General features: G+C 35.1%; 3 protein-coding genes across 7 annotated transcripts; 2 read left to right on the top strand and 1 right to left on the bottom strand.

Moving 5' to 3' along the window:
* LOC133703033 (probable ribose-5-phosphate isomerase 4, chloroplastic) lies at positions 1-3,854 on the bottom strand. 3 transcript variants are annotated; one of them, XR_009843820.1, is made up of 9 exons: positions 3,601-3,854; positions 3,107-3,234; positions 2,616-2,685; positions 1,962-2,066; positions 1,692-1,787; positions 1,546-1,602; positions 920-1,037; positions 593-689; positions 1-231 (listed from the first exon to the last, which is right to left on the bottom strand). XR_009843820.1 is itself a non-coding variant. In XM_062127426.1 (9 exons), exons 1-9 carry the CDS (start codon positions 3,760-3,762, stop codon positions 177-179), a joined length of 858 nt encoding a protein of 285 aa, XP_061983410.1. In that variant the 5' UTR covers positions 3,763-3,851; the 3' UTR covers positions 1-176. The 3 variants fall into 3 exon arrangements, 2 of the variants coding, with proteins under 2 accessions (XP_061983410.1, XP_061983411.1); XM_062127426.1 differs by lacking the exon at positions 593-689 and adding an exon at positions 758-824 and having other exon boundaries at positions 3,601-3,851; XM_062127427.1 differs by lacking the exon at positions 593-689 and adding an exon at positions 758-824 and having other exon boundaries at positions 3,504-3,612.
* Positions 3,855-8,215: 4,361 nt separating this feature from the next.
* Positions 8,216-14,269, top strand: LOC133703457 (subtilisin-like protease SBT2.2). 3 transcript variants are annotated; one of them, XM_062127987.1, is made up of 10 exons: positions 8,216-8,726; positions 9,503-9,656; positions 9,935-10,332; positions 10,514-10,609; positions 10,708-10,780; positions 11,268-11,550; positions 11,741-12,072; positions 12,234-12,504; positions 12,605-12,886; positions 13,655-14,269. In XM_062127987.1, exons 1-10 carry the CDS (start codon positions 8,500-8,502, stop codon positions 14,083-14,085), a joined length of 2,547 nt encoding a protein of 848 aa, XP_061983971.1. In that variant the 5' UTR covers positions 8,216-8,499; the 3' UTR covers positions 14,086-14,269. The 3 variants fall into 3 exon arrangements, with proteins under 3 accessions (XP_061983971.1, XP_061983973.1, XP_061983972.1); XM_062127989.1 differs by having other exon boundaries at positions 8,588-8,726; positions 9,922-10,332; XM_062127988.1 differs by lacking the exon at positions 8,216-8,726 and having other exon boundaries at positions 9,125-9,656; positions 9,922-10,332.
* A 2,934-nt stretch (positions 14,270-17,203) lies between these two features.
* On the top strand, positions 17,204-20,698 carry LOC133703054 (gamma-soluble NSF attachment protein-like). Its single transcript, XM_062127459.1, has 9 exons — positions 17,204-17,371; positions 17,773-17,840; positions 17,940-18,024; positions 18,136-18,294; positions 18,849-18,986; positions 19,106-19,184; positions 19,483-19,562; positions 19,918-20,047; positions 20,406-20,698. The coding sequence occupies exons 1-9, from the start codon at positions 17,325-17,327 to the stop codon at positions 20,508-20,510; spliced, it is 891 nt and encodes a 296-aa protein (XP_061983443.1). The 5' UTR covers positions 17,204-17,324; the 3' UTR covers positions 20,511-20,698.
* The last annotated feature ends 331 nt before the right edge of the window (positions 20,699-21,029 follow it).

Below are 21,029 nucleotides of genomic sequence, written 5' to 3'. Positions count from 1 at the left end.
TAATTAAATTCAAAGTATACTAAATAATACTGGGTTTAAACAAAAGAAGAATCTTGTGGCACATATGAGACCTTTGTTCAAAAACAGGATGTCTAAATTTCACTTCGTTTTTTTTTTTCTTGCTCAATTTTCTGTACAGAACAGACTCAAGAAGAATCATATCCCACACTAGGAGACTATCTATCAACAATGTTCAGACCTCCACTCTCAGCAGCAATCACAACAGTGCATCTGCAACAAGACAATAGAGTCTCATAGTTATCAGTTGAAAACACATGTTTGAGGAAAGGAACCACAAAAAAAAAAGATTGTACATGAGAAGTTCAAAAAAAAGTGATGTAGTCTACTCCAAAGTTATTATACCCTGACCCAGGCCCAGATTACATGATTTGCGTGTTAATCTGGGTTTGGCCTGAGCGAAATTAAAATGTTGTTTTAAGGGTTTTTTTATTTTATTTTGAAGTTGAAACAAAAACGGTTTGGAAGAAAATCAAACTAGGTTTTGATCAGATTAACTAGGCATGCCGGGTCAATTCCCATCCAGTTTAATTTGAAATCTAGCCCGGGTCGACGGGTCATTATGTTGACTAACCAAGCCAGGCTGGGTTTAATAACACAAATCTACTCCTCCATAGTGAACTGCTGTGAAAAATTTGGCATGATTTTGCTTTAAACTGCATTGTTACAACCTTGTACACAAGTAAACAAATGTAAGGAAACAGGTAAGAGTTTGGAAGGAGACAAGAAGAGAACTAACGGGAACTTGGAAATAACTCCATGATCAACAACGCCATCAACTTTATCAAGACTTTCAGCTACTTCAGCTGCAGATTAGGATTAGTGTGCGGTCGTGGAAAAGAGTAACTTAATGCATGGACAAAGAGATTAGAACGAGAAGAACTCATGATTATAGACCTACCAAGGCTTTGTATTGGAGATGTGAAGATGACATCAAGAACGTTGTGACCTTCGCTTGTAATGAAAGGGTAATCGCCCCCCGTCGGACCAGCTTGTCCTATCGATGATCTCCTCCATACCTTTGAATGCCAAGCAAAAGGAGGAAGGTGGTAGTTGGGCATTTGAGTATGAATGAAGCTACTAATCACAACTCCATATTTCAAGAACCCTTATTGCATGATTTAGTTTGTTCAAATCGGCCGTTGTTTCAACTAGGATGGGTTCAATAAAAATCATTTCATCAGAAAGTACTGAGAATTAAGAGAGCCTGTTTGGTATAGCCTAAAACTGTTTGCGGCAACGATCCTCCTTAGGCAGGAACATAATTGAGAACCAAAATTTCTCATTAGATTACATCAGAAGGTACTGAGATTAGTAAATAGAATGCATGCTTTCTACCCTGGTATAGACCACTGCTTATTGTCCAGGTGATATTATCCCCCAATTATGCTTCCCTAATTCAGGTTTTTACATGGAAAGTTAAATTTTCTGCTACTTGAAGAAATGGCCTACTATTCTAATCTTTTAGCCATTAATTGATAGGTAATCAACTTGGTGGCACTGAGTTGTATGTTGTGAAGTTCATACCTCTGCATCACCTAAAAATAGGTCATCAATCTCTTCAGCAGTTTCCATCCAGTTGAGCTGAAATATAGATGCAAGTGTTAATCAGGTCATCAATCTCCTGTTGCAGCAGTTAATGCTTCGCATGTATGAGAATCGTTATGGCTTACAGCTTGAACCAAAACTGGAATAGAACCTTCAAGACCTCCCACGTACTGGTTTTCTGTAATCATGAATACAAGCTTATTGGCTGTTTTGAGTATTGACTGCAAGAGATAAGGAGGAGGAAAGATAACCAGTCAGAATTTGATACTGAGACACCAACTTTGAGATATCAATTCAGAACAATTTCTCAGTAGATGCATTTGATTATTGAATTATCCACAAATGGTTTAGAAAACTTACCATCAGATGCCTAGAGTATCAAAAGCTAGACTTACCTTCTCTTGAATGATGGACTCGTCGCTCTGTGATTTCCGACGTCCAATGATTGCAACAAGTGTTTCTTCTTCTATAATATCAGCATCATCAAATGCAAAATCAATCTACAAAACAGCAAATTAAAAGTGACACAAGACTAAGGTCCAAGATTTCTGATATTTGAACAGTCAAAACTATGGAAGGCAAAAGAGCTACTATAAATTGTTGATCTACCCACCCATGATGGATGAGGAACCCTTTAAACCAAAGGTAGGGGCATGCTAAGCAAGTGACTCCACGCAATCGTGGCTAGACCAAAGTCACCACACCTGCGTAGATAGATTTTAATCATAACCAGCCACTCTAGTCTCCCTTTTGGTTACAAATTAGAACCATTTGACTCGACGAACTACTGGCTGTGTTGCTATAACTAGAGTACAAATTCTTAAAGGGATTTGTTTTCCTTTCTTCCTTCTCAATAGAAATTTTCTTCTCATATATATCAACTTCTGACTAGACAACCTAATCTGATCCTAGAAAGTTTTCAAATCTTCCTGTCCAGGCTAGCTAACTTTTATTTCGTGATGTTAACTTGCAAATGTATAAAACTTCAACTGAACTAGAGAAATATCATAAGAAGGAATTTTTGATAAATGATCAGAACTTCATCGCACTTGAGAACTATCTTGGTATACGTCCAATGGGATGCCAGCCTTTGCTGCTTCACTTGCACTTGTTACAGACCTGGAAGCAAATGAAAACAAGATCTACATTCTAGCAAAAGAATGGATAGGACTACTGCAAAAAATTTTAAAGATAGTGAAAGCCGAACACAACAGATGTATAACTGTATAAGTGTGCTATCATCTACAATAACGAGACTCGAGCACAAATAAAGACTGAAGGCAATGCCGCAGAGGAATATATATATGTATATAGCATACTATCTATCTATGAGATTGAGTTATGATAAATTTTCTTGAAAAGAAAAAAAAAAGACGAAACTAAGACAAGTTGGTAGGAATTGAACTCTGCTCTCTAATATTTGTATATGCATTAAAAAGGCGATCATATAGATTCATCAAGCAGCACAGAAACCTATTTGAATGGTGAAAAAGACAATGCCATCATTGATAATGTCAGGAAATTGGGAATATGAACTCACATGGGTACTCCAACTATATCTTTTAAAGCCCCAGTTCCGAGTAGCCGACCCAGATACTGTATAGCCATACCAGAAGCCTGTCCAGACCCTAAACCAACAACCATGCCACTTTGTATGTGTTTATCAACCTAGAAAATGAACATGGCAACGAATCTGCCTGTAAATTCACCACAGATAACATTTGCATGGAAAATCACAAACAATGCAGGTTAATTATCAATTCTTTTCTCAGTCTCTTGTTGATTCTTAGACTCTAGATTGTAACCCAAAAGTCCTAACACAAATCCCAATCAAACCAATTTCAAGAAATCCACACTTGAGATCAAGAAACGTATAAAAAATGCAATCCCAGATCAAAGCTAGAACAGAAACTAATTTCTTGGTATTGAACACATACATTCAGTGATGAAGAAAAGAGCATAAAGAGTGTAGCTTTTTTGGCAACCTTGCATGCTCCTCAAAGGGAAAAAAATGAGGAGGGATGATAATCATACAGTGTACTTAGCTGCATGGAGGAGAAGAGAAGAACTGTCTGCTCTAGTAACAAGGAAAGGGACTGTTTTCTTGCAAGTTCTTGAACTTGACCTTGGCTTTGAACTAGTTTTGATTCTAACAGGAGTAGAGTACACGAGTGTTGATGTTGCTAATGATGCCATTCTTGAGTGACTGTTGTTTTCCCTCCTCTCTTATCCGTTACTGTTTTCTGGTAAACATCAAACAACTACCAGATTTCATAAAAAGACTGCCATTGACACCCCAAGAGGGAGGTGTTTCAGAGCCCAAAGCCATGGTATCACTTTACAGGATAGCCTTGTTCTATCTGGCCCAATGTAATAAATCTCTCCATTGCAAACAACAGCAGAGCCCAAGTCCAAGGGAATTAACATTAACAAATAAACTAAAACAGACATGTTTTTCATTGTTGATAGCTTGTAGCTCCCTTCGTATTACTGTTCATAGCCCATTCTTTCACTCTTAGTCCTTGAGATTTTTATTATTTTGCACTTCGGTCACTGTACATTTTTTCTTTTCAATTTAGTTCTTTAAAATCACGTTCTGTTAACTCCTCCAACTTATTTTCTTGTGTTTTCTTATTCATTTATTTAGATTGCATTTTGATATTATCATACATATTATTTTTTAAAATGTTTTTTATATGAAAATATTTTATTTTTTTAATATTTTTTAAAATTTATTTTTAACACCAAGATATTAAAACAATACAAAAAATACAAAAAAAATAATTTAAAATTTTAAAAAAATAATTTTTTTTTAAAACACGGTTAAACCACAAAAACAAACACAACCTTAGTTGACCGATGTTAATTAATACCAAATTTTATAATCTTAAGTTTTTATTTGTTATTAAAAAAATCAAGCAATGAAAAATTAAAATTAATATAAAAAACAACATAACCCTAGCCTTCTATGAAAAGGGTGGGCAAAACTACAATTCCATTATGCATCTATAGTATTAAAATCTTTTTTATATATTTTAAAAATTCACTTGAAATTATATTCATAACATACTTACATTTATTATTAAATCAATAGCTGAAATATAAGAATTACAGAAAATAATCATCAAACTTCCAACAAAAATCTCTAACAAGTTCTTCATAATGTCCACCGATCGATCTCATTATGGATTCACGAATCACAAAGTTAGTAGGTCCAACGGCTAGCTAGGGCACGGGGCTTTTACTCGTGATTAACTATAGAAAAGGACATTCTATTCAGAATACATTCCAATTATTACTCTTTTTAATCCTTTAACATGAACAGAACAAACAACATCAAATAATAATGATGGAACACAGCAAAAATCTTCTTTATCAAGTATATTACAAGGGACTTGTTCCGCCCCGTTCCGAGTTCGATTTTCTATGTGCACGTCTGTCATCCCCACGGTGCCTTACCTGCTCACTAGGCTTGTAGGATGTTCAGTGAGCCGTGGGGAATAGTCGTGATGCGTGTAAACTGACCCGAACACCCGACAATAATAATAATAATAATAAAATATTACAAGGGACAAATTTGATGGCCGAAGATAGTTGGATATCTTAATTTTTTTTATTAATATTAGTATTCAAGTTAGTTTGTATGTTTTTTAACTAATCATATAAATTTTAAAGTTAATAATTATATAAATTTTTAGTAATTCTTAGATTTATAAAATGAAGGAGCTAGCCTGTTTTCCCAACCGTCATTATTTTAATTTCTTTAAAAAGTAAAAGAGTGATCAAACGCTACTTTAAGCATCATATCAACGCGAAAAATATACCTTTAAATCCAGAAGAAAAAGGAAATCTTGATTGGGACATGAACTAAGACGAAAAAAGTGAAGAAGAAGAGATTGAGAAGCATTAAAGCTAAACGTTTTGGGATGCCATGAAGCTGCTCTCTCTCACCTTTTGGTTTTATCACACAAAACATGGCATGGTCAAGCTGACCCATTTTCATCAACTCACATGGAGGCGGCCATTGATTAGAATCACAGAGAAAGTGATGCTAATGATAGTGGGAAGGGTTCTTTTGAGCGCAGAAGGGACCCTAACGACTATATTTAAAGAAAAATAGTCTCCAACACAGTTGAAGATGATGATGGCATGATCGACCCACCGTACCCACCACCTCGACGACACCAAGAAAATCATGGCCTCATAAAGAAGGATTCCACCGAAATGGAGGTTAGAATTCGATGCCAAAATCCCCCATGTTTTCCACTTTCACATGTGCACCACCACCGTCACCTTCGGTGTTCATTGCACTGCCTGCCACCCCCACACCCACCCCATAGAGCATCTCTCATTCTTTCACAATGATTCTTTATTATCATGCAAAATATTTTGTGCATTGTCCCACGTTGTGTGTAATACGTACGTATAGAATAAATATATTACGAGATAATTTAATTTAGAATGAATTTATATTATTTTAAGATACTGAAAACAAATAAAATATTTTATTTACTCATATCGTCTCTCCTTTTATCGTGTCTGAGACGGTAACTAGATGCTCTAAAGGTACAAAATATTACAGTATTTAATTCATTAAATGTGATATTATTTGTACTCTTGCATTAGTAGAACATTACAATATATTAAACGCCTAAAGAATTTTCTTTGGGGTAAATTGTATTCCAATCCTTATGACTATGTAATTTAAAATTTACAGTTGTTGTTTAACCTATAGTTAGAAGACTCGATTTGAGGATTAACTAGGTTTATAGCTTGTTTGAGAGTGTCGTTGTTGTAACTTTTTAAAATACTTTTTACATAGAAATGTATTAAAAATAATTTATTTTAAAAAATTATTTTTGATATCAGTGCATTAAAATGATCTAAAAACACCAAAAAAATATTAATTTAAAGCAAAGAAAAAAAATATTTTTCTATTTTTTAATTAGGGTGTGCAGTTTTTTTAAAAGCGCTTTTAAAATACAAAAACAAATAGTATCTTAAAAGGTTGATTAATAGGTGAGTTGATTCCAGTCAAACCAAGCTTTGAATTTATTTTTTATAAAACTAAAAAAAAAACAACATAATTCTAATAAATAAATATTAAGTTGACTCATTTAACTAGTTGTTTTTCAATATATGATCAATAACTTTTGGAACTGTGTTAAATAGTAATGATTTTTTTTAAAGTGTCAAAGTGTTTTTTGCTCAGCAATATATGAAAGTAATTTTTTTATATATTTTTAATTTTTTTTTGATATTGGTATATTAAATTAATTAAAAAATATAAAAATATATTTTTTTAAAAAAGAAGTAAAATTTTTAACGTGTAGCCACAGAGGTACGAAAGATGAATCAAATTGTGAATGGGTACAAATAGTGTCACGGGTGAAGGCAAAGACAAAATCTTGTGAAATTGGAACGTTGGGGATAATGAAACAAAGAGGGCCAAAAAATAAAATAAAATAAAATAAAAATAAAAGGCTGACCCATTGACCTGACTATCATTTTCCACACATATTTCCTCGTCCCCTTTTTGTCTTGCTCTATTCTTTTTCCCCCCCATTTTCTGCTCCCAAAACAAATATTCCCTTCATTTATAACATTTTCTCATTCGATCATGGACCTCCAGATCTGTCTATATATATATATATATATATATATATAACATTGGATTATAATATTAAATCGAGATCAATTTAAAATATGAGTTATAAATATTTATAGAGTTTTGTATTATCATATATATATATATATATATATTTATATATAGAGCTAGTTTTACTCTATAAACATTGATTTTTATTTAATCATAAAATATTATGAATGAATCAATGAAATTACTTTTTTTAACAACCACCATTTAGAAAAAAGTATAATATATATATTTTTTGAAATATTTAAAATATAAAAAGAGTAATTCATTATGTCATTTTTTTATGATTATTAAAAACTCGACAATATTTTTTTTGTGTTGGTTCGACCACTGAGTTCTTATATTTTTATTTCTAAAAAAAAAAAAAAAGAAAAGGAAAACTAGGCTTATAGATAAAAAAGAAAAGAAATTATCATATAATTCATGAAAACACGACTGAAATTTCATTTTATAATATTAATTACAATTTAAAATGCTGCCTTCTCAATAAAAGAAAAAAAAAAACTCTCTTCTCGTGGAGATTATTATAGCTCTCTTGTCCTTGCATTCCTAGCATTCATTGAAAATATTAGCAAGCCATTCTTTTTTTTTTTAAAAAAAAAATCTACATGAAATTTTTAACAATTGACCAGCAAAGTAGAGAATCAAGCACAGTAAAAATAATAATAAAAAATAATAATATAATTTAATTCATTAGATGTTGAATCTGTTTCTAAAAAATTATTAGTTCAATTGCTATAGATTTCAAGAACATTAAAAATTTACCTGATCATTCATTTTAATATCTCGAGAATTAGTCATTGTGCGAATAACCTAAACAATGTCGGTAAAAAAAAAATAAAAAAGGAAAGAAAAAGACAAGAAATCGTTCGTCATCAATCCAATATTTTTGTAACTTTTTAATAAACAAAACGTTCATCTTCACAGTCCCCAAGAAAATTCTGAACAGTAGCTTCTTTTTCTATGCTATAATGTTTCTTCTATTAATACTTCTACTCTCCATCTTTCTCAAAAGTGAACTAAAGGGTACTTTCTTCCTCCCTCCACGATCACTTGTAGCTTCTCTGCCAGTGGAAGAAGCTTAGTGGGTTCTTTCTGTACTTCCATTTCTTCAAAGCTGTTTCCAAACTATTCCACACAAGGGTTTTTGCTTTTGTGGAGTTTCTTTAGTTTCTTGAACAAAAGTTTGGTTCTTGAAAAGTGAAGTGCATCATGAGTTGTTGTTGATCTTCTTGTTGTTAAAGAGTTACGCTTTTGTTGTGTTTTGGTGTTTGACAATGGAAGGTATCTACTTGGTGCATTTAATGGTAATGGTGCTTAGTCTGGGGTTGTTAGCAGGCGCTTTGTGTCAGGTTGATGATGGTTCAGACAATGAAACTACAGCTGTTTACATCGTTACTCTTAAACAAGCTCCTGCTTCTCATTACTATGGAAAGCTTAGAAAGAATACTAATGTTTTCAAGCATGGTGTTCCTAGAAATCCAAATCAATTTCACAATCGAAGGTACTAACTTTATTGCTTCATTTTGTGTTTCTTTCAATCTTAGTGACTGTGATCTTGTTTTGGTTAGTTAAATTGGTGACATTTTATGGTTTGTAATATGTGAAATTGTTGAGCTTTTATGTGTTTTCTTGTCTAATGAAGAAAATTTTGGTAATTTTGTGTGTTTTTGTTGCATGTACTCGGGTTTATTTTTTATTTTATTTTAGTTTAGTTTAATTTCATGTTGGTCATTTTGTCTCCAATAAAGAAGTAGCTAGATGCTGATGAAATGTAAGTTTCTTGTTTGCCGGTAACTGTTTGAGTTTTTATTGCTGCTGTCTTGTCTGCTCTAACTGGGTCCTCTTGTTCCTTATGTGGGGTTTCTATGGACTTTGTGTAAGGTTGTGTTTTTCATACATCACTGGATAAGGATTTACTTCCTTAACAAACATGACTTATTTATTTTCTCCTTTCTATCCCTTCCAGCTTTACTATTGTTTGTTTGTTTCTTAAACTCTTCTGTAATAACTAGTTGAGGAACTGACCGTTGCCTCCATATTTTGACGGGATTAATTAGGATCACAGAGTGTGAATTGATGAGTGCTTAGCCAGATTTTACTTTTTTTGTTTAATTATTTGTCTATAATTCACCTAACATAGCCAATGATTGTGCTTGAAATCCATGCTTCCCCCTTACAGTTTGTCCCTTCAATTGTATTCCTTTTGGGGAGGATGAACTAGTTGACAGAAACTTGATTAATTAATTATGTTTTTGAATGATTTTGCTGTATTTTCAGGGATAATTCGAGATCCAACTGGAGTTCTAGTTCATATGTTGCTCGAGTTCATGATTCATTATTGAGGAGGGTGTTGAGAGGGGAGAAGTATCTCAAGCTGTACAGCTATCACTACTTGATTAATGGGTTTGCTGTTCTTGTTACCCCGGAACAGGTATGCATAAATCATCATTCATCATCATTAAGTGACCATAATCGTGTGGGTTAGCACATTGATGATGCTTCTATTACTAATGTATTTTTTATGTATAGCTATTGGGCCTTGGCTACAAAACTTGTAAAATCTTTGATTTGTAGCTTGTTTTATATATATTTCTGTATGTAGCCTAACAAATTCCCTGCGAGCTTTATTTTTGTGATGGGAATTTATGTTCTTGTTTGGAAAGAAAAAAACTGAAATTCTTAATTTGGTTGTACATATCATTTTCTAAGGCCTCTAAGCTTTCGAGGAGGAGAGAAGTGGCAAATGTGGCTTTGGATTTCTCTGTTAGAACTGCAACCACACACACTCCACAGTTCCTGGGCCTGCCACAAGGGGCTTGGGTCAAAGCAGGTGGATATGAAACTGCCGGTGAAGGAATTGTGATTGGCTTTGTTGATACTGGCATCGATCCAACTCACCCCAGCTTCGCTGATGACATATCTTTGAACTCATATCCAGTCCCTAGCCATTTTTCAGGCATTTGTGAGGTTACTCGAGATTTCCCTTCTGGTTCCTGCAATAGGAAGCTGATTGGGGCACGCCATTTTGCAGCATCTGCTATCACCAGGGGAATTTTCAATTCAAGTCAGGACTATGCTTCTCCATTTGATGGTGATGGTCATGGAACGTAAGTGTGCGCTCATTTCATTGTTGATAGAACCAACACTGGTGGTTCCTTGACATGCATTATTGTAAAGATCTTGATCCAATTCCAGCTCTTGTGATTCCATGATATGGAACACAGTAAACATGTTCATCTAATTCTTCAATACACAGTTAGTCTTAGTGAATCTTATCTTTATTTTCAGGCATACTGCCTCTGTTGCTGCAGGAAACCATGGGATTCCAGTGATAGTTGCTGGACATTGTTTTGGGAATGCCAGTGGGATGGCTCCTCGTGCACAGTAATTTCTGTTTATCATATAATGAAAATCTCACTTTTGTAAAGCTTTTACTTGCAGTAGTTCTTCTTTTGTATTAATTGCATGTTCATCTTTTCCAGTGTTTCTGTTTACAAGGCATTGTATAAGAGTTTTGGAGGCTTCGCTGCTGATGTTGTTGCTGCTATAGATCAGGTACATATATTTAATCTGGTCTGTTTCTGCAAATGATTCTGTTACTGTGTTACACAATTTTTCAAAAGATGAAAGAACTTTGAAAGTTGAAACTGCCTGGGGCATTTGATCGATTTATACGCTGCTGATTATCCATATGTTTTGTTCGTTTATGGACTGTGACTGAACTTGGCCTTCATCTAGACAGTTTTGAGCTCATAAAATGGCTGTTGCCTCTTGTCTTCAGGCCACCCAATTTGTTGTTTGCCTCATTATGGCCAGATTTAATAGGTTCTAATTGCTTGGGAGACTGCTCTATCTTTCCAAGTAGAGCAATTTTGCTAAATGACAAGCAAGAGAAGGTTCCCTTCCAACTGGTTGGGATTGTTGGAGTAGCTCGACTCAACAAACAGATAGAAGAAAGAAAATTTCTGGAGATTGCATTGCTAGAATATCAATTCATATGGTCATCATAATTAAATGTTTATCACCTATTTTGTATTTGCAGGCAGCTCAGGATGGGGTTGATGTTTTAAGTTTATCTATCACTCCCAACAGGCGTCCTCCTGGTATTGCAACATTCTTTAATCCCATAGACATGGCGTTGCTCTCAGCTGTGAAGGCTGGCATTTTTACTGTGCAAGCTGCCGGCAATACTGGGCCATCGCCTAAGAGCATGTCTTCCTTCAGTCCATGGATCTTCACTGTTGGTGCGGCTTCTCATGACAGAGTTTATAGTAACTCTATAATACTTGGCAACAATGTAACCATTCATGGAGTTGGACTTGCACGTAAGCTTATCATCATCACTCCATTTCTTAGTTTCTCTGTACACATTCTTTTGAAATGAACTTGCAAACAAAGAAACTCAGAGTAAAATGCATAGCAGCAATTGATGCTATTATTTTCCTGTTAATCAATAGTTTTCTACATATTTCCATTGAGATAAGAGTCTAATATACTTGCTTTGTTTTCCTTCAGCGGGAACAGATGAAGACACCATGTTGACCCTTGTTTCTGCACTTCATGCCGTGAACAATGAGACAACAGTTACTACTGATATGTATGTGGGTGAATGTCAAGATTCCAGTAGCTTCAATCAGGATTTTATCGAAGGAAACCTCTTGATCTGTAGTTATTCAATTCGATTTGTGCTTGGACTTTCCACAATCAAACAAGCTGTAGAAACAGCCAAAAACCTCAGTGCAGCTGGGGTGGTGTTCTACATGGATCCTTTTGTAATTGGTTTTCAGCTTAATCCAATTCCAATGAGTGTGCCTGGGATCATAATTCCATCCCCTGATGATTCCAAGGTGAAGGTTTCTGTGCATTAGCGTTTGCTGGCAAATGACTATTCTTTTCTTTTAGTGTTTAGCTTGCAAGGTCTTTCTATGATATCATTTTGTGAGTTTTCTCCTTTCAAAAGAAATTGTCACTTATGTGAAATCTTAGTCTTGAATGATCCTTGTGGCAGGTTTTACTCCAATACTACAATTCTTCTTTGGAGAGGAACGAAACTACAAAGCAAATTACTAAATTTGGTGCTGTTGCAAGTATTTTAGGGGGACTTAAAGCTAACTACTCCAATTCTGCTCCCAAAGTCATGTACTATTCTGCAAGAGGACCGGATCCAGAAGATAGTTTTCTTGATGATGCTGACATTTTGAAACCCAACTTGGTAGCTCCTGGAAATTCAATATGGGCTGCATGGAGTTCACTTGGCACGGACTCAGTTGAATTTCAAGGTAGGAATATGGATACTGGAGCAGTCCAATTGAGATTCCATGTTAGTTATAAGGTTTACACAAGTAAAATGTATCTTAATCTGTCAACTGAACCCTCTAGGTGAGAACTTTGCAATGATGTCTGGGACGAGTATGGCTGCTCCTCATATTGCTGGGCTTGCTGCACTGATCAAGCAAAAATTCCCCAGTTTCAGTCCTTCAGCAATTGCCTCTGCGCTTTCCTCAACTGCTTCTTTATATGACAATAATGGTGGGCCAATAATGGCTCAGCGTGCTTATGCCAACCCAGATCTAAATCAGTCTCCAGCCACGCCATTCGACATGGGAAGTGGTTTTGTGAATGCAACTGCTGCTCTTGATCCGGGTTTGATTTTTGATTCCTGTAAGTTAACATTTATCATATAAACCTGTTTACTAGTTATCAAGTAATTTTTTCCCATCTTCATTTATTGACTTAGGATGTTGGAGTTACCGTAGTACATAAAATCTGGTAATGATAGCAATTATTATCTTGTCACTGTAGAAAATATTTTATCCAATTAAGATGTCTCAAAAGGATCCATATAGCCGACCCCAACTACTCTATGATTGTGAAGCTTTTTTGTTGTTGTTTAAAGATGTCTTTAAACCCATTTTAAATAGTTTATTTTTTTAATAAAAGCAAACATTTTATTTTTTGTTGTTGTTTGTTGTCACTGTAGAAAATATTTTATCCACCTATATTATCCTTGCCTCCTTGGATGTATTAATCATGCATCTTTTCTCCTTTGAAGATGTCTCAAAAGGATCCATATAGCCGACCCCAACTACTCTATGATTGTGAAGCTTTTTTGTTGTTGTTTAAAGATGTCTTTAAACCCATTTTAAATAGTTTATTTTTTTAATAAAAGCAAACATTTGATTGAACGATTTTCATCGATGCTCAAACTCTTGTAGTCTAAAACATAAATTCTTTACGTCCTTGAACTTTATCTAGAGCCATATTTTGCTAGTGGAAGAGGCACCTTGGCTAGTCTTGATCAATTTAATACTGTATAAATTATTACTAGAAAAAATCTGGATTTTAATTTTGCATTTGCTATCTGTGATCCATTAATTTACTTGTGAACTTCATGCATCTCATTCTAACTTCATACTCTGCTTTTTGTAGGTTATGATGACTATATGTCATTCCTTTGTGGCATTAACGGATCTAGTCCTGTGGTCCTGAACTACACAGGACAAAATTGTTTGTCTTATAACTCAACCATCAATAGCACTGACCTGAATCTTCCCTCCATCACAATCGCTAAACTATATCAGTCTAGAACGGTCCAACGATCTGTGACTAACATTGCTGGTAATGAAACGTATAAAGTTGGTTGGAGTGCTCCTTATGGAGTGACTGTAAAGGTGGTCCCGGCCCGCTTCTCTATTGCCAGTGGGGAAAGGCAAATCTTGAGTGTGTTCTTTGACGCAATAATGAATAGTTCTACTGCTAGCCATGGAAGGATAGGACTGTTTGGAGATCAGGGTCATGTTCTCAACATTCCATTGTCTGTTATTGTCAAAGTCACATATAATACCACGACAAACGGCTGAGGACTGAGAGACCGGTGAGATGTCTTCTGTAATATGCTTTTGTAGCTTTTTGTAGCATTCCCTTTTGCTTGTGAGATGTCTTTAACCAATTTTTTGATTCATTCTTTATCATGTAAATGTCAAAGCATTTGCGATATGTTGATAACAAATTGATTAATAATTGTATTTTGTCTTCCTTGTTTAAGATTATGTAACTGAATGTCTTGTCAGAAATCTGATAAAGAAAATTTAGAGAGATCCTCGTAACATTTTGCAAAAAATGGCCTTTTCCAAGGCAATTTTGATGACACATTTTGTCTCTGATGCTCTATGCGATGCTCTTAGTTCCAAGTAATGGGATATTCACTGCCGCAGAAAGTAGTTTTTTGAATCACTTCCACCCTTGGAACATCTAGGGGTTGTAATTTGGGCTGTGTTTTTTGGGAATCTGTCATCACGCGTGTCTATATAGTGGAGATGTCGAAAGACAACCGAGAAAACACAGCTAACCCAGGGAACGAAAGAATTCAGAACTTCTCAAAAGAGATCATGCATACCAGAGAGGGAGACATGAGTCAAGAACTTCTTTATCTAAAGAGGGTTTTTGTTTTTGTTTTCTTCTTTACCACATACGGAGATGAAAACGCATAAACAAAGGCCTAAAATTTGACACAGAAAGAAATCATGCTTTTACAAATTCTAAAATTACAGCTAAACCGCAGAGAGAATTGATAAACGATATATTAGGGTTTGAGAAAACCTTGTTTTTATGTCATCGTTATACGCTATGTAGGGATTGGTACTGTCCAAAACTTAAAGACTATCTGGTGATTTTCTTACCTGCAATAGTGGGATACAATTGCAGGCTATAAATATGGCTAGCTGCTGGTTGTATAGACACATGCAATGGTTTCATGCAGGAGTATCTACTTTTTATGCACACGCATTTCCAAGACATTTTTGCTTCTTATTTTTTAGTATAATAAAGGGCATGTATGTAGGAAGTTTCAGCAGAAAGATCAATGAAATAATGTTTCTTGGCACTCTTTCCAATTCTCTTTAGCAGCATTTAATTTCTGTAGTAATCTGGCCTCTTTGCTCTCGTCTCTATGACTCTTCCACTTGTTGGCACAATCATCAAGAGGTTTTGAGTTTCAACAAGTTTTTACACAGACAAAGAAAGAGAGATTGAGAAGGCTGACTCATAAATGTGACTTGCAACTCTCTGTATATATATGAACCCACAAGGGTGAGAGCTAGACATCAGAACTTTGCCTAGTCATGGCTACCAAAACTTCCTCGAAAGTGGTCTTGAAACCTATATTCTTGTTAGGCTTGTTTCTGTTGATCACTTGTCTTGCACTACAGATTGATGCTCGCCAACTCAAGGAAGAAAATGGAAAGCCTATGAAGTTTGATAAAATCAATGCCAAGAAGGGATTGGGAGAGATGAAGAACTTGCCACCATTTCCAAACATACCAATTCCTGGAATCCCATTTCCACCTCCATTTGACATTCCTAATGTCCCTCCACTTCCTGACTTTCCTTTCCCTCCCATCCCTTTCCCTCCGTCTCCTCCAGCATGATCAATTTTTGAACTTTTTTGAGTACCTTGTGACCTCTAAATAGCCATGGAAAAAGAGAGGAGGAGGAGGAGAATAAATAAATAAACAACAATAAGCTGTGACTTTGTGATGGTACCAAGTCATATGTAAGGGACATGTTTTGCTTCTGTCTATCCTGCTGTGTTTTCTTATCTTATTTCTATTTTTGTATCTAACTAGTACTGTGTAATGTTTCCCTTAATCTTCCTATCATTATCTTTTTTGTAACTGCTGATGGAATTAGTTTGATGAATGCTCATGGAGCAGTATGTTCATGGCAATTTGCAACGTTAACATCAACCATGTTATTATAGATCTTCATTAATTACTACATCAACAATATTGGCAAAATCCCATATTATTTGTATGGAAAAGGAAACTAGGTACAAGATCGAGCATGACACATAACATTTGCCGCCAACCTACTCAAACCACCTGATGATATAGTTAGTTTGCAAACTGGCTAGTTCCACCTGGAAAAGGCAATTATAGCTTCACGGGCTACCTTCATTTCCAATTCCTGGTGAAGAAAAGCCTGAATCCACAAACTGTGGAGGCAAAGGAATTGAGGGGAGTTCAGGGATTGATGGCATGGTAGGAATAAATGGAAAAGGAGGGAATTTGGGTAGAGGAGGCAAGTGAGGAAATGGGAAAGCTGGAGTCAAATTGGCCCCATCCTGGCCAGCAGGAAAAGGAGGAGGAGGAGGTGTTATTGGCTGTTGAAGTGGCATTGGAAGCATAGGTAGTGTGGAACTTGGAGGTGTTTGTGTCTCTTCATCTTCTGGTAATGGAAAAGTTGGCTTTAGAAGGTAAGGTGGGTCAAGTCCAAATTCTGTGGTTGCTGGCATTTCTGGATTTAGTGACCTGCCAGAAGCTGAGCAGTAATGGGAGCTGCAAAGAAACAAGAAAGCAAAGGCAATTAGCAAGAGATCAAGCTTGGAAGCCATTGTGAGACTGATCAACTCAAGCAAGTTAAGTGGTGAAATGGGGTTTGATAGCTGTGATGAAGAAGTGGAAATCACAGTGGTCTTTTATGGGAGGAGAAATGAGAGTGTTGGTTATTGTATGAGTGCATGGTGGTTAGTGTTCATGGGTTGTGCTGAAGTACGACACCAAACCTAATTACTTAGCCAAGTTTTGCGTGTGCAAGACTGTGGTGACTTTGATTTTTTTATTTATTTAATTATTTACATTTAATTAGTTACACTAGATTGCATATAATTCCATACGATAAATATTCATGAGAAGATTAAAATGTAAATTATAATTTTTTTAAAATATAAAAGTGTAAATATAAAAAAAATTAAACTATAAAATAATTATGTAATTTTCCCTGAAAATTATGATATATATAGTGATAAAATGTCAAATAATTTTTATTTATTTCAATCTAGATAATCTAAAAGCGCTATTTAATATCCATTTTCACACACACACACACATATATGGGCAAAATATTTTTAATTAAAAAAAAATCTATTTTGAAAAGTAAAATGCAAAGGATATAAATTAGTATGTGTAAAAAATGGGTATATATCAAATAACAATACAAAAATAGCATAAAAGAAAGTAAAATCCAGCAAGACTGCCTGGTTGCTAAGCTTTGCTTTGCCAGTCTGTGAAAAAAGAAAAATCAGTCCTCCATTACCATCATCATGCCCGCTTCCGATCCCGAAAAGCTAATTGCCAAGGCTGATAAACTGTAAGCCCCCTTCTCTCTCTTTCTCTCTACGTGAAAGGATTCATTCTGTTTTTTTTTTCATGGTTTTAAATGATTATGTATTGATGTTGTTTCTTGATTTTTATTTTTATTTTTTTTGGGTTAGATATGACGTTTAAAGACTGAATTCTTGAAGTTATAGATTACTGAGAAATGTGAAAAGAACTTGACTTTCTTTACTGGGATAGTTTAAGCTCAAATGGGTTGATTGTTAACGTGAATTTTAATCTGCCCATTTGAAAATATTTGATGATTTGCATGTCTGTTAGGAGAAAAAGTGTTGGGTTTTTTAGATTCTGCATTTTTGTGAAAATCTGAAGGTGGCCCATTTCTTGGACTGGAATATTTTTCATTTTGTTTACTTGTATTTTTTGTTTTGTTAGGACTAAACTCAGTCTTACAAGGTGGAGTGCTGATTGGAGAAATGCCACTCTTTTGTATGAAGAAGCTGGTTAGTGACTGAGTTTGTGTGTTTGTGAATTGTTTTTTTTATGCAAAATGAAATGGATTGTGGTGGGTTTTTTTTTTATTAATGATTGTTTTATTGTAGCTAATTTGTTTAGGGTTGCAAAGAAAAATGAAAAAGCAAAAGAAGCATTTGAGAAGGCTTCCAAAGGACAAGAGATGCTTTCTTCGTATCCTTGTTTTTGTTGACTCTCGTCTAGGAGTGATTCATAAAGTATTAATCTTTTTTGGTTTTGATATGTGTAAATCTGCGCTTAGTTATATACTTAATAAGAAATCAGACCCTGGGATGCTGCTAAAGATATGGAGTCTGCTGCTGCTCTAGCAAAGGAGCTAGGCAACTGGAATGAAGTCTCTGACTTTTATAGAAGAGCATCTGAGTTGTACATGGAGTGTGGGAGACCACAGCCAGCATCAGATGCTCTAGCTAAGGCTGCTCGGTGAGGACTTGGTTTTTCCTTTTGTGTTCAGAACTCCAATGCTTTGTATTTGAAATAAATCATTTTTATTATCTATTTGTAGTTTAACACTTGGGAACTCATGTGAAACTTACGATTCAGAAAAACTTAAGGATTTATGGAAAGTGCCAATAAAGTTTCTAATGGTTCACCAAGCTTAGACATCATTTTTTATTCAGAACCCATACCCTGTCAAGATCCTAATAACTGTATAGTATAGTCGCATTTCTTCCAAGACTCAAACTTCATATCAGTTTAACTTCAGAATGATTTGTAAACAAATAACTGCATACAAGTCATGTTGTCTGTTCATGATTGCAAAATGATCTGTGCCCCCCTGCCCTTCTTTCTAAACATGTGGCTGTATAGTTTAATAATTTACCTTTAGTTGATTTTTTTTCTTCTTTTTATCTTTTCGCAATTTATTGTCTCTCTCCAGCTGACATGCATGCATTCTCCTTGTGCTAAAATATTCATTGTAATTTACCTGCCAAATCAGGCTGTCTTTGAAAAGTACTTTCTTTCCCCTTTCATAGCGCACTGGAAGATACTATACCTGATGCTGCTGTTCAGCTGTACAATGATGCTTCCGCTATTCTCGAAGAAGATGGCAAAGAACAGATGACCTTTGATCTATACCATGCTGCCTCTAGTGTGAATATAAAGCTTGAGAAGTAAGGGTTTATTATGTATTAGTGTATTAGTAGTATTCATTGACCACCTAATGTTTAATTTGAGGCTGCTATTGTACAATGCAAACTTCTAAGTGTTATTATGGTGTTCCTACCTGCAGGTATAGTGACGCTGCAGCTTCTTTGTTGCAATTGGGTCTAGCAGCAGATAAATGCAATGCCACCAATAGCCAGTGCAAGGTGTGATTTTAAGTGTTTTTTTTCCCTTGCGGCCCAATGCATTTCTTGTGTTTTCTACTTTTCACTCTCCATAGTGTGTTTTTCCTTTTCTGTTTGTTGTTTTCCTTCATTCAAAATTGTATTTAAACCTATATTAACTAAGACATCTACTGCTGATCATGCTCTGAGGCAACTCAACCTTTTCCCTTTATGCGTTTAGGACATCTAGCCTCTCTTCACACTGTGCAGTATGATATAGTTTTTTCTTTTCCTCGTCTAAGAATCTCTGTTAATCTTACATTATCTTTATTTATTTCAGGCATATCTTGGTGCAATTATTGTCTACCTTTACGCGCATGACTTCAAGCAAGCAGAAAAGTGCTACAATGATTGTTCTCAGTAAGCTAATTTTTCTGTTGGCATCCTCTAGCTAACAGCAATTTATTGAAATTTCTTGCAGCATGTTCTATCTATATGATGATGCTTTTGTTGTGCCATCTAGCTTCTTTTGACTTTGGCTGGTACCAGAGAGTTTTAACTGGTCATATACAAGAACTTAAAAAAAAATTGCTGCTAATTAATGTTATGTTGAATGAATAGATTGAACTTGTAACATTGTGAAATCACCTTCATCTTGTATCTTCTATACCCGGCATTACTAAAAATATTGAAGAGGTACTCTAATATCCTGTCATTGCTTGCTGAAAGTAGTTTACAATGATTACTTTTTATTTATTTAATTTTTTTTTTGCAGGGTTGAAGCTTTTCTGAGAAGTGACCAGAACCGCTGTGCTAGTAAACTGCTTTCAGCTTACACAGAAGGTGATATTGAAGAAATCAAACGTCTGGCTCAGTCCAGCACTGTTTCAAATCTTGACCATGTGGTAAATCTTATTTTAATCTTCTTTGACCCTGCCGGTTGAAAATGCTTCAGCTGGTCTCACATTAACAGTAATATGTCATGTATTGATTATTGGTCTTGGATTTACTCACATATCTAATAGAGACTTATCCCATCAGGCATTTTTAGATGCATAATTATTGGTATTTGGTAACCTTTCCATTCAATGATTGTCGCTGTGCTTGTAAGACAGATTAATGGACTCTGAAATTTCATTTGATTTGATGCCATCACCACCTTTAGGGAGAACATAATTAACCAACACGCAAGTACGTGAACCTGTGAACCGCTTTGCCAGCCAATTGCACTTGCTTGACATGACTTGAAAAACTTGGTTTCAGGTAATCAAGCTAGCAAGAAAGCTACCCACTGGTGATGTTAGTGCTTTGAAGACCGATGCTGCCAAAGAGGAGGAAGAACCATTGGATGAGAATGACCTCACATAGTTTTCTCGTTCATAAGATGGTTTGTAACATTTGTTTCAAAATGGGTGGATTTTGGTGTCATATACAGCATGTATAAAGCATACAATAGTATAATTTTATGTCCAGAGCATGTTATAATTTGATGTCCAGCCTTTTGTACTTGAAAATATGTTAATATGTAAAATCTTCCGAGTCTTCAAATTTGGCAATTGTGAGCATTGATACAGCAGTCTCAAGATGTCAAGGCCATTTACCAGGTGGTTTTCGACCCTTGTAAAACAAATTCAGGTACATTAAGCTATAAATAATGCTACTGAACAGTGCATTCTCTATAAAGCATACAAGAACATGAATGATTGATCACTTTCACCAACTTTGGGAATGAGAAAATTGTAGAATGCATTAAATATTTTGCAAAGATAACATTGAAAGTCAGCAAACATGGGCATTGAAATTATTTGTGGCCTCATCAAGCCATACATTGTAGAATTTGCCAATGAACAAATGTCATTCATAAATGGTCAAGCTCCATGTTGTCTC

The sequence above is a fragment of the Populus nigra genome, chromosome 9 (genome assembly GCF_951802175.1).
Source record: "Populus nigra chromosome 9, ddPopNigr1.1, whole genome shotgun sequence".
Lineage (NCBI taxonomy): Eukaryota > Viridiplantae > Streptophyta > Magnoliopsida > Malpighiales > Salicaceae > Populus > Populus nigra.
This window is presented reverse-complemented; position numbering and strand designations above follow the sequence as displayed.

Excerpts from the sequence above, each read along its gene's own strand:
- LOC133703033 (XM_062127426.1), bottom strand. The coding sequence starts at position 3,762 with ATGGCATCATTAGCAACATCAACACTCGTGTACTCTACTCCTGTTAGA. Across the intron at positions 2,686-3,106 it reads GATATAGTTGGAGTACCCAT|GTCTGTAACAAGTGCAAGTG; the intron begins GTGAGTTCATAT and ends ATTTGCTTCCAG. Across the intron at positions 1,788-1,961 it reads AGTCCATCATTCAAGAGAAG|TCAATACTCAAAACAGCCAA; the intron begins GTAAGTCTAGCT and ends TATCTCTTGCAG.
- LOC133703457 (XM_062127987.1), top strand. The coding sequence starts at position 8,500 with ATGGAAGGTATCTACTTGGTGCATTTAATGGTAATGGTGCTTAGTCTG. Across the intron at positions 10,610-10,707 it reads GGGATGGCTCCTCGTGCACA|TGTTTCTGTTTACAAGGCAT; the intron begins GTAATTTCTGTT and ends CATCTTTTCCAG. Across the intron at positions 12,505-12,604 it reads GGACTCAGTTGAATTTCAAG|GTGAGAACTTTGCAATGATG; the intron begins GTAGGAATATGG and ends TGAACCCTCTAG.
- LOC133703054 (XM_062127459.1), top strand. The coding sequence starts at position 17,325 with ATGCCCGCTTCCGATCCCGAAAAGCTAATTGCCAAGGCTGATAAACT. Across the intron at positions 17,372-17,772 it reads ATTGCCAAGGCTGATAAACT|GACTAAACTCAGTCTTACAA; the intron begins GTAAGCCCCCTT and ends TTGTTTTGTTAG. Across the intron at positions 17,841-17,939 it reads TCTTTTGTATGAAGAAGCTG|CTAATTTGTTTAGGGTTGCA; the intron begins GTTAGTGACTGA and ends GTTTTATTGTAG.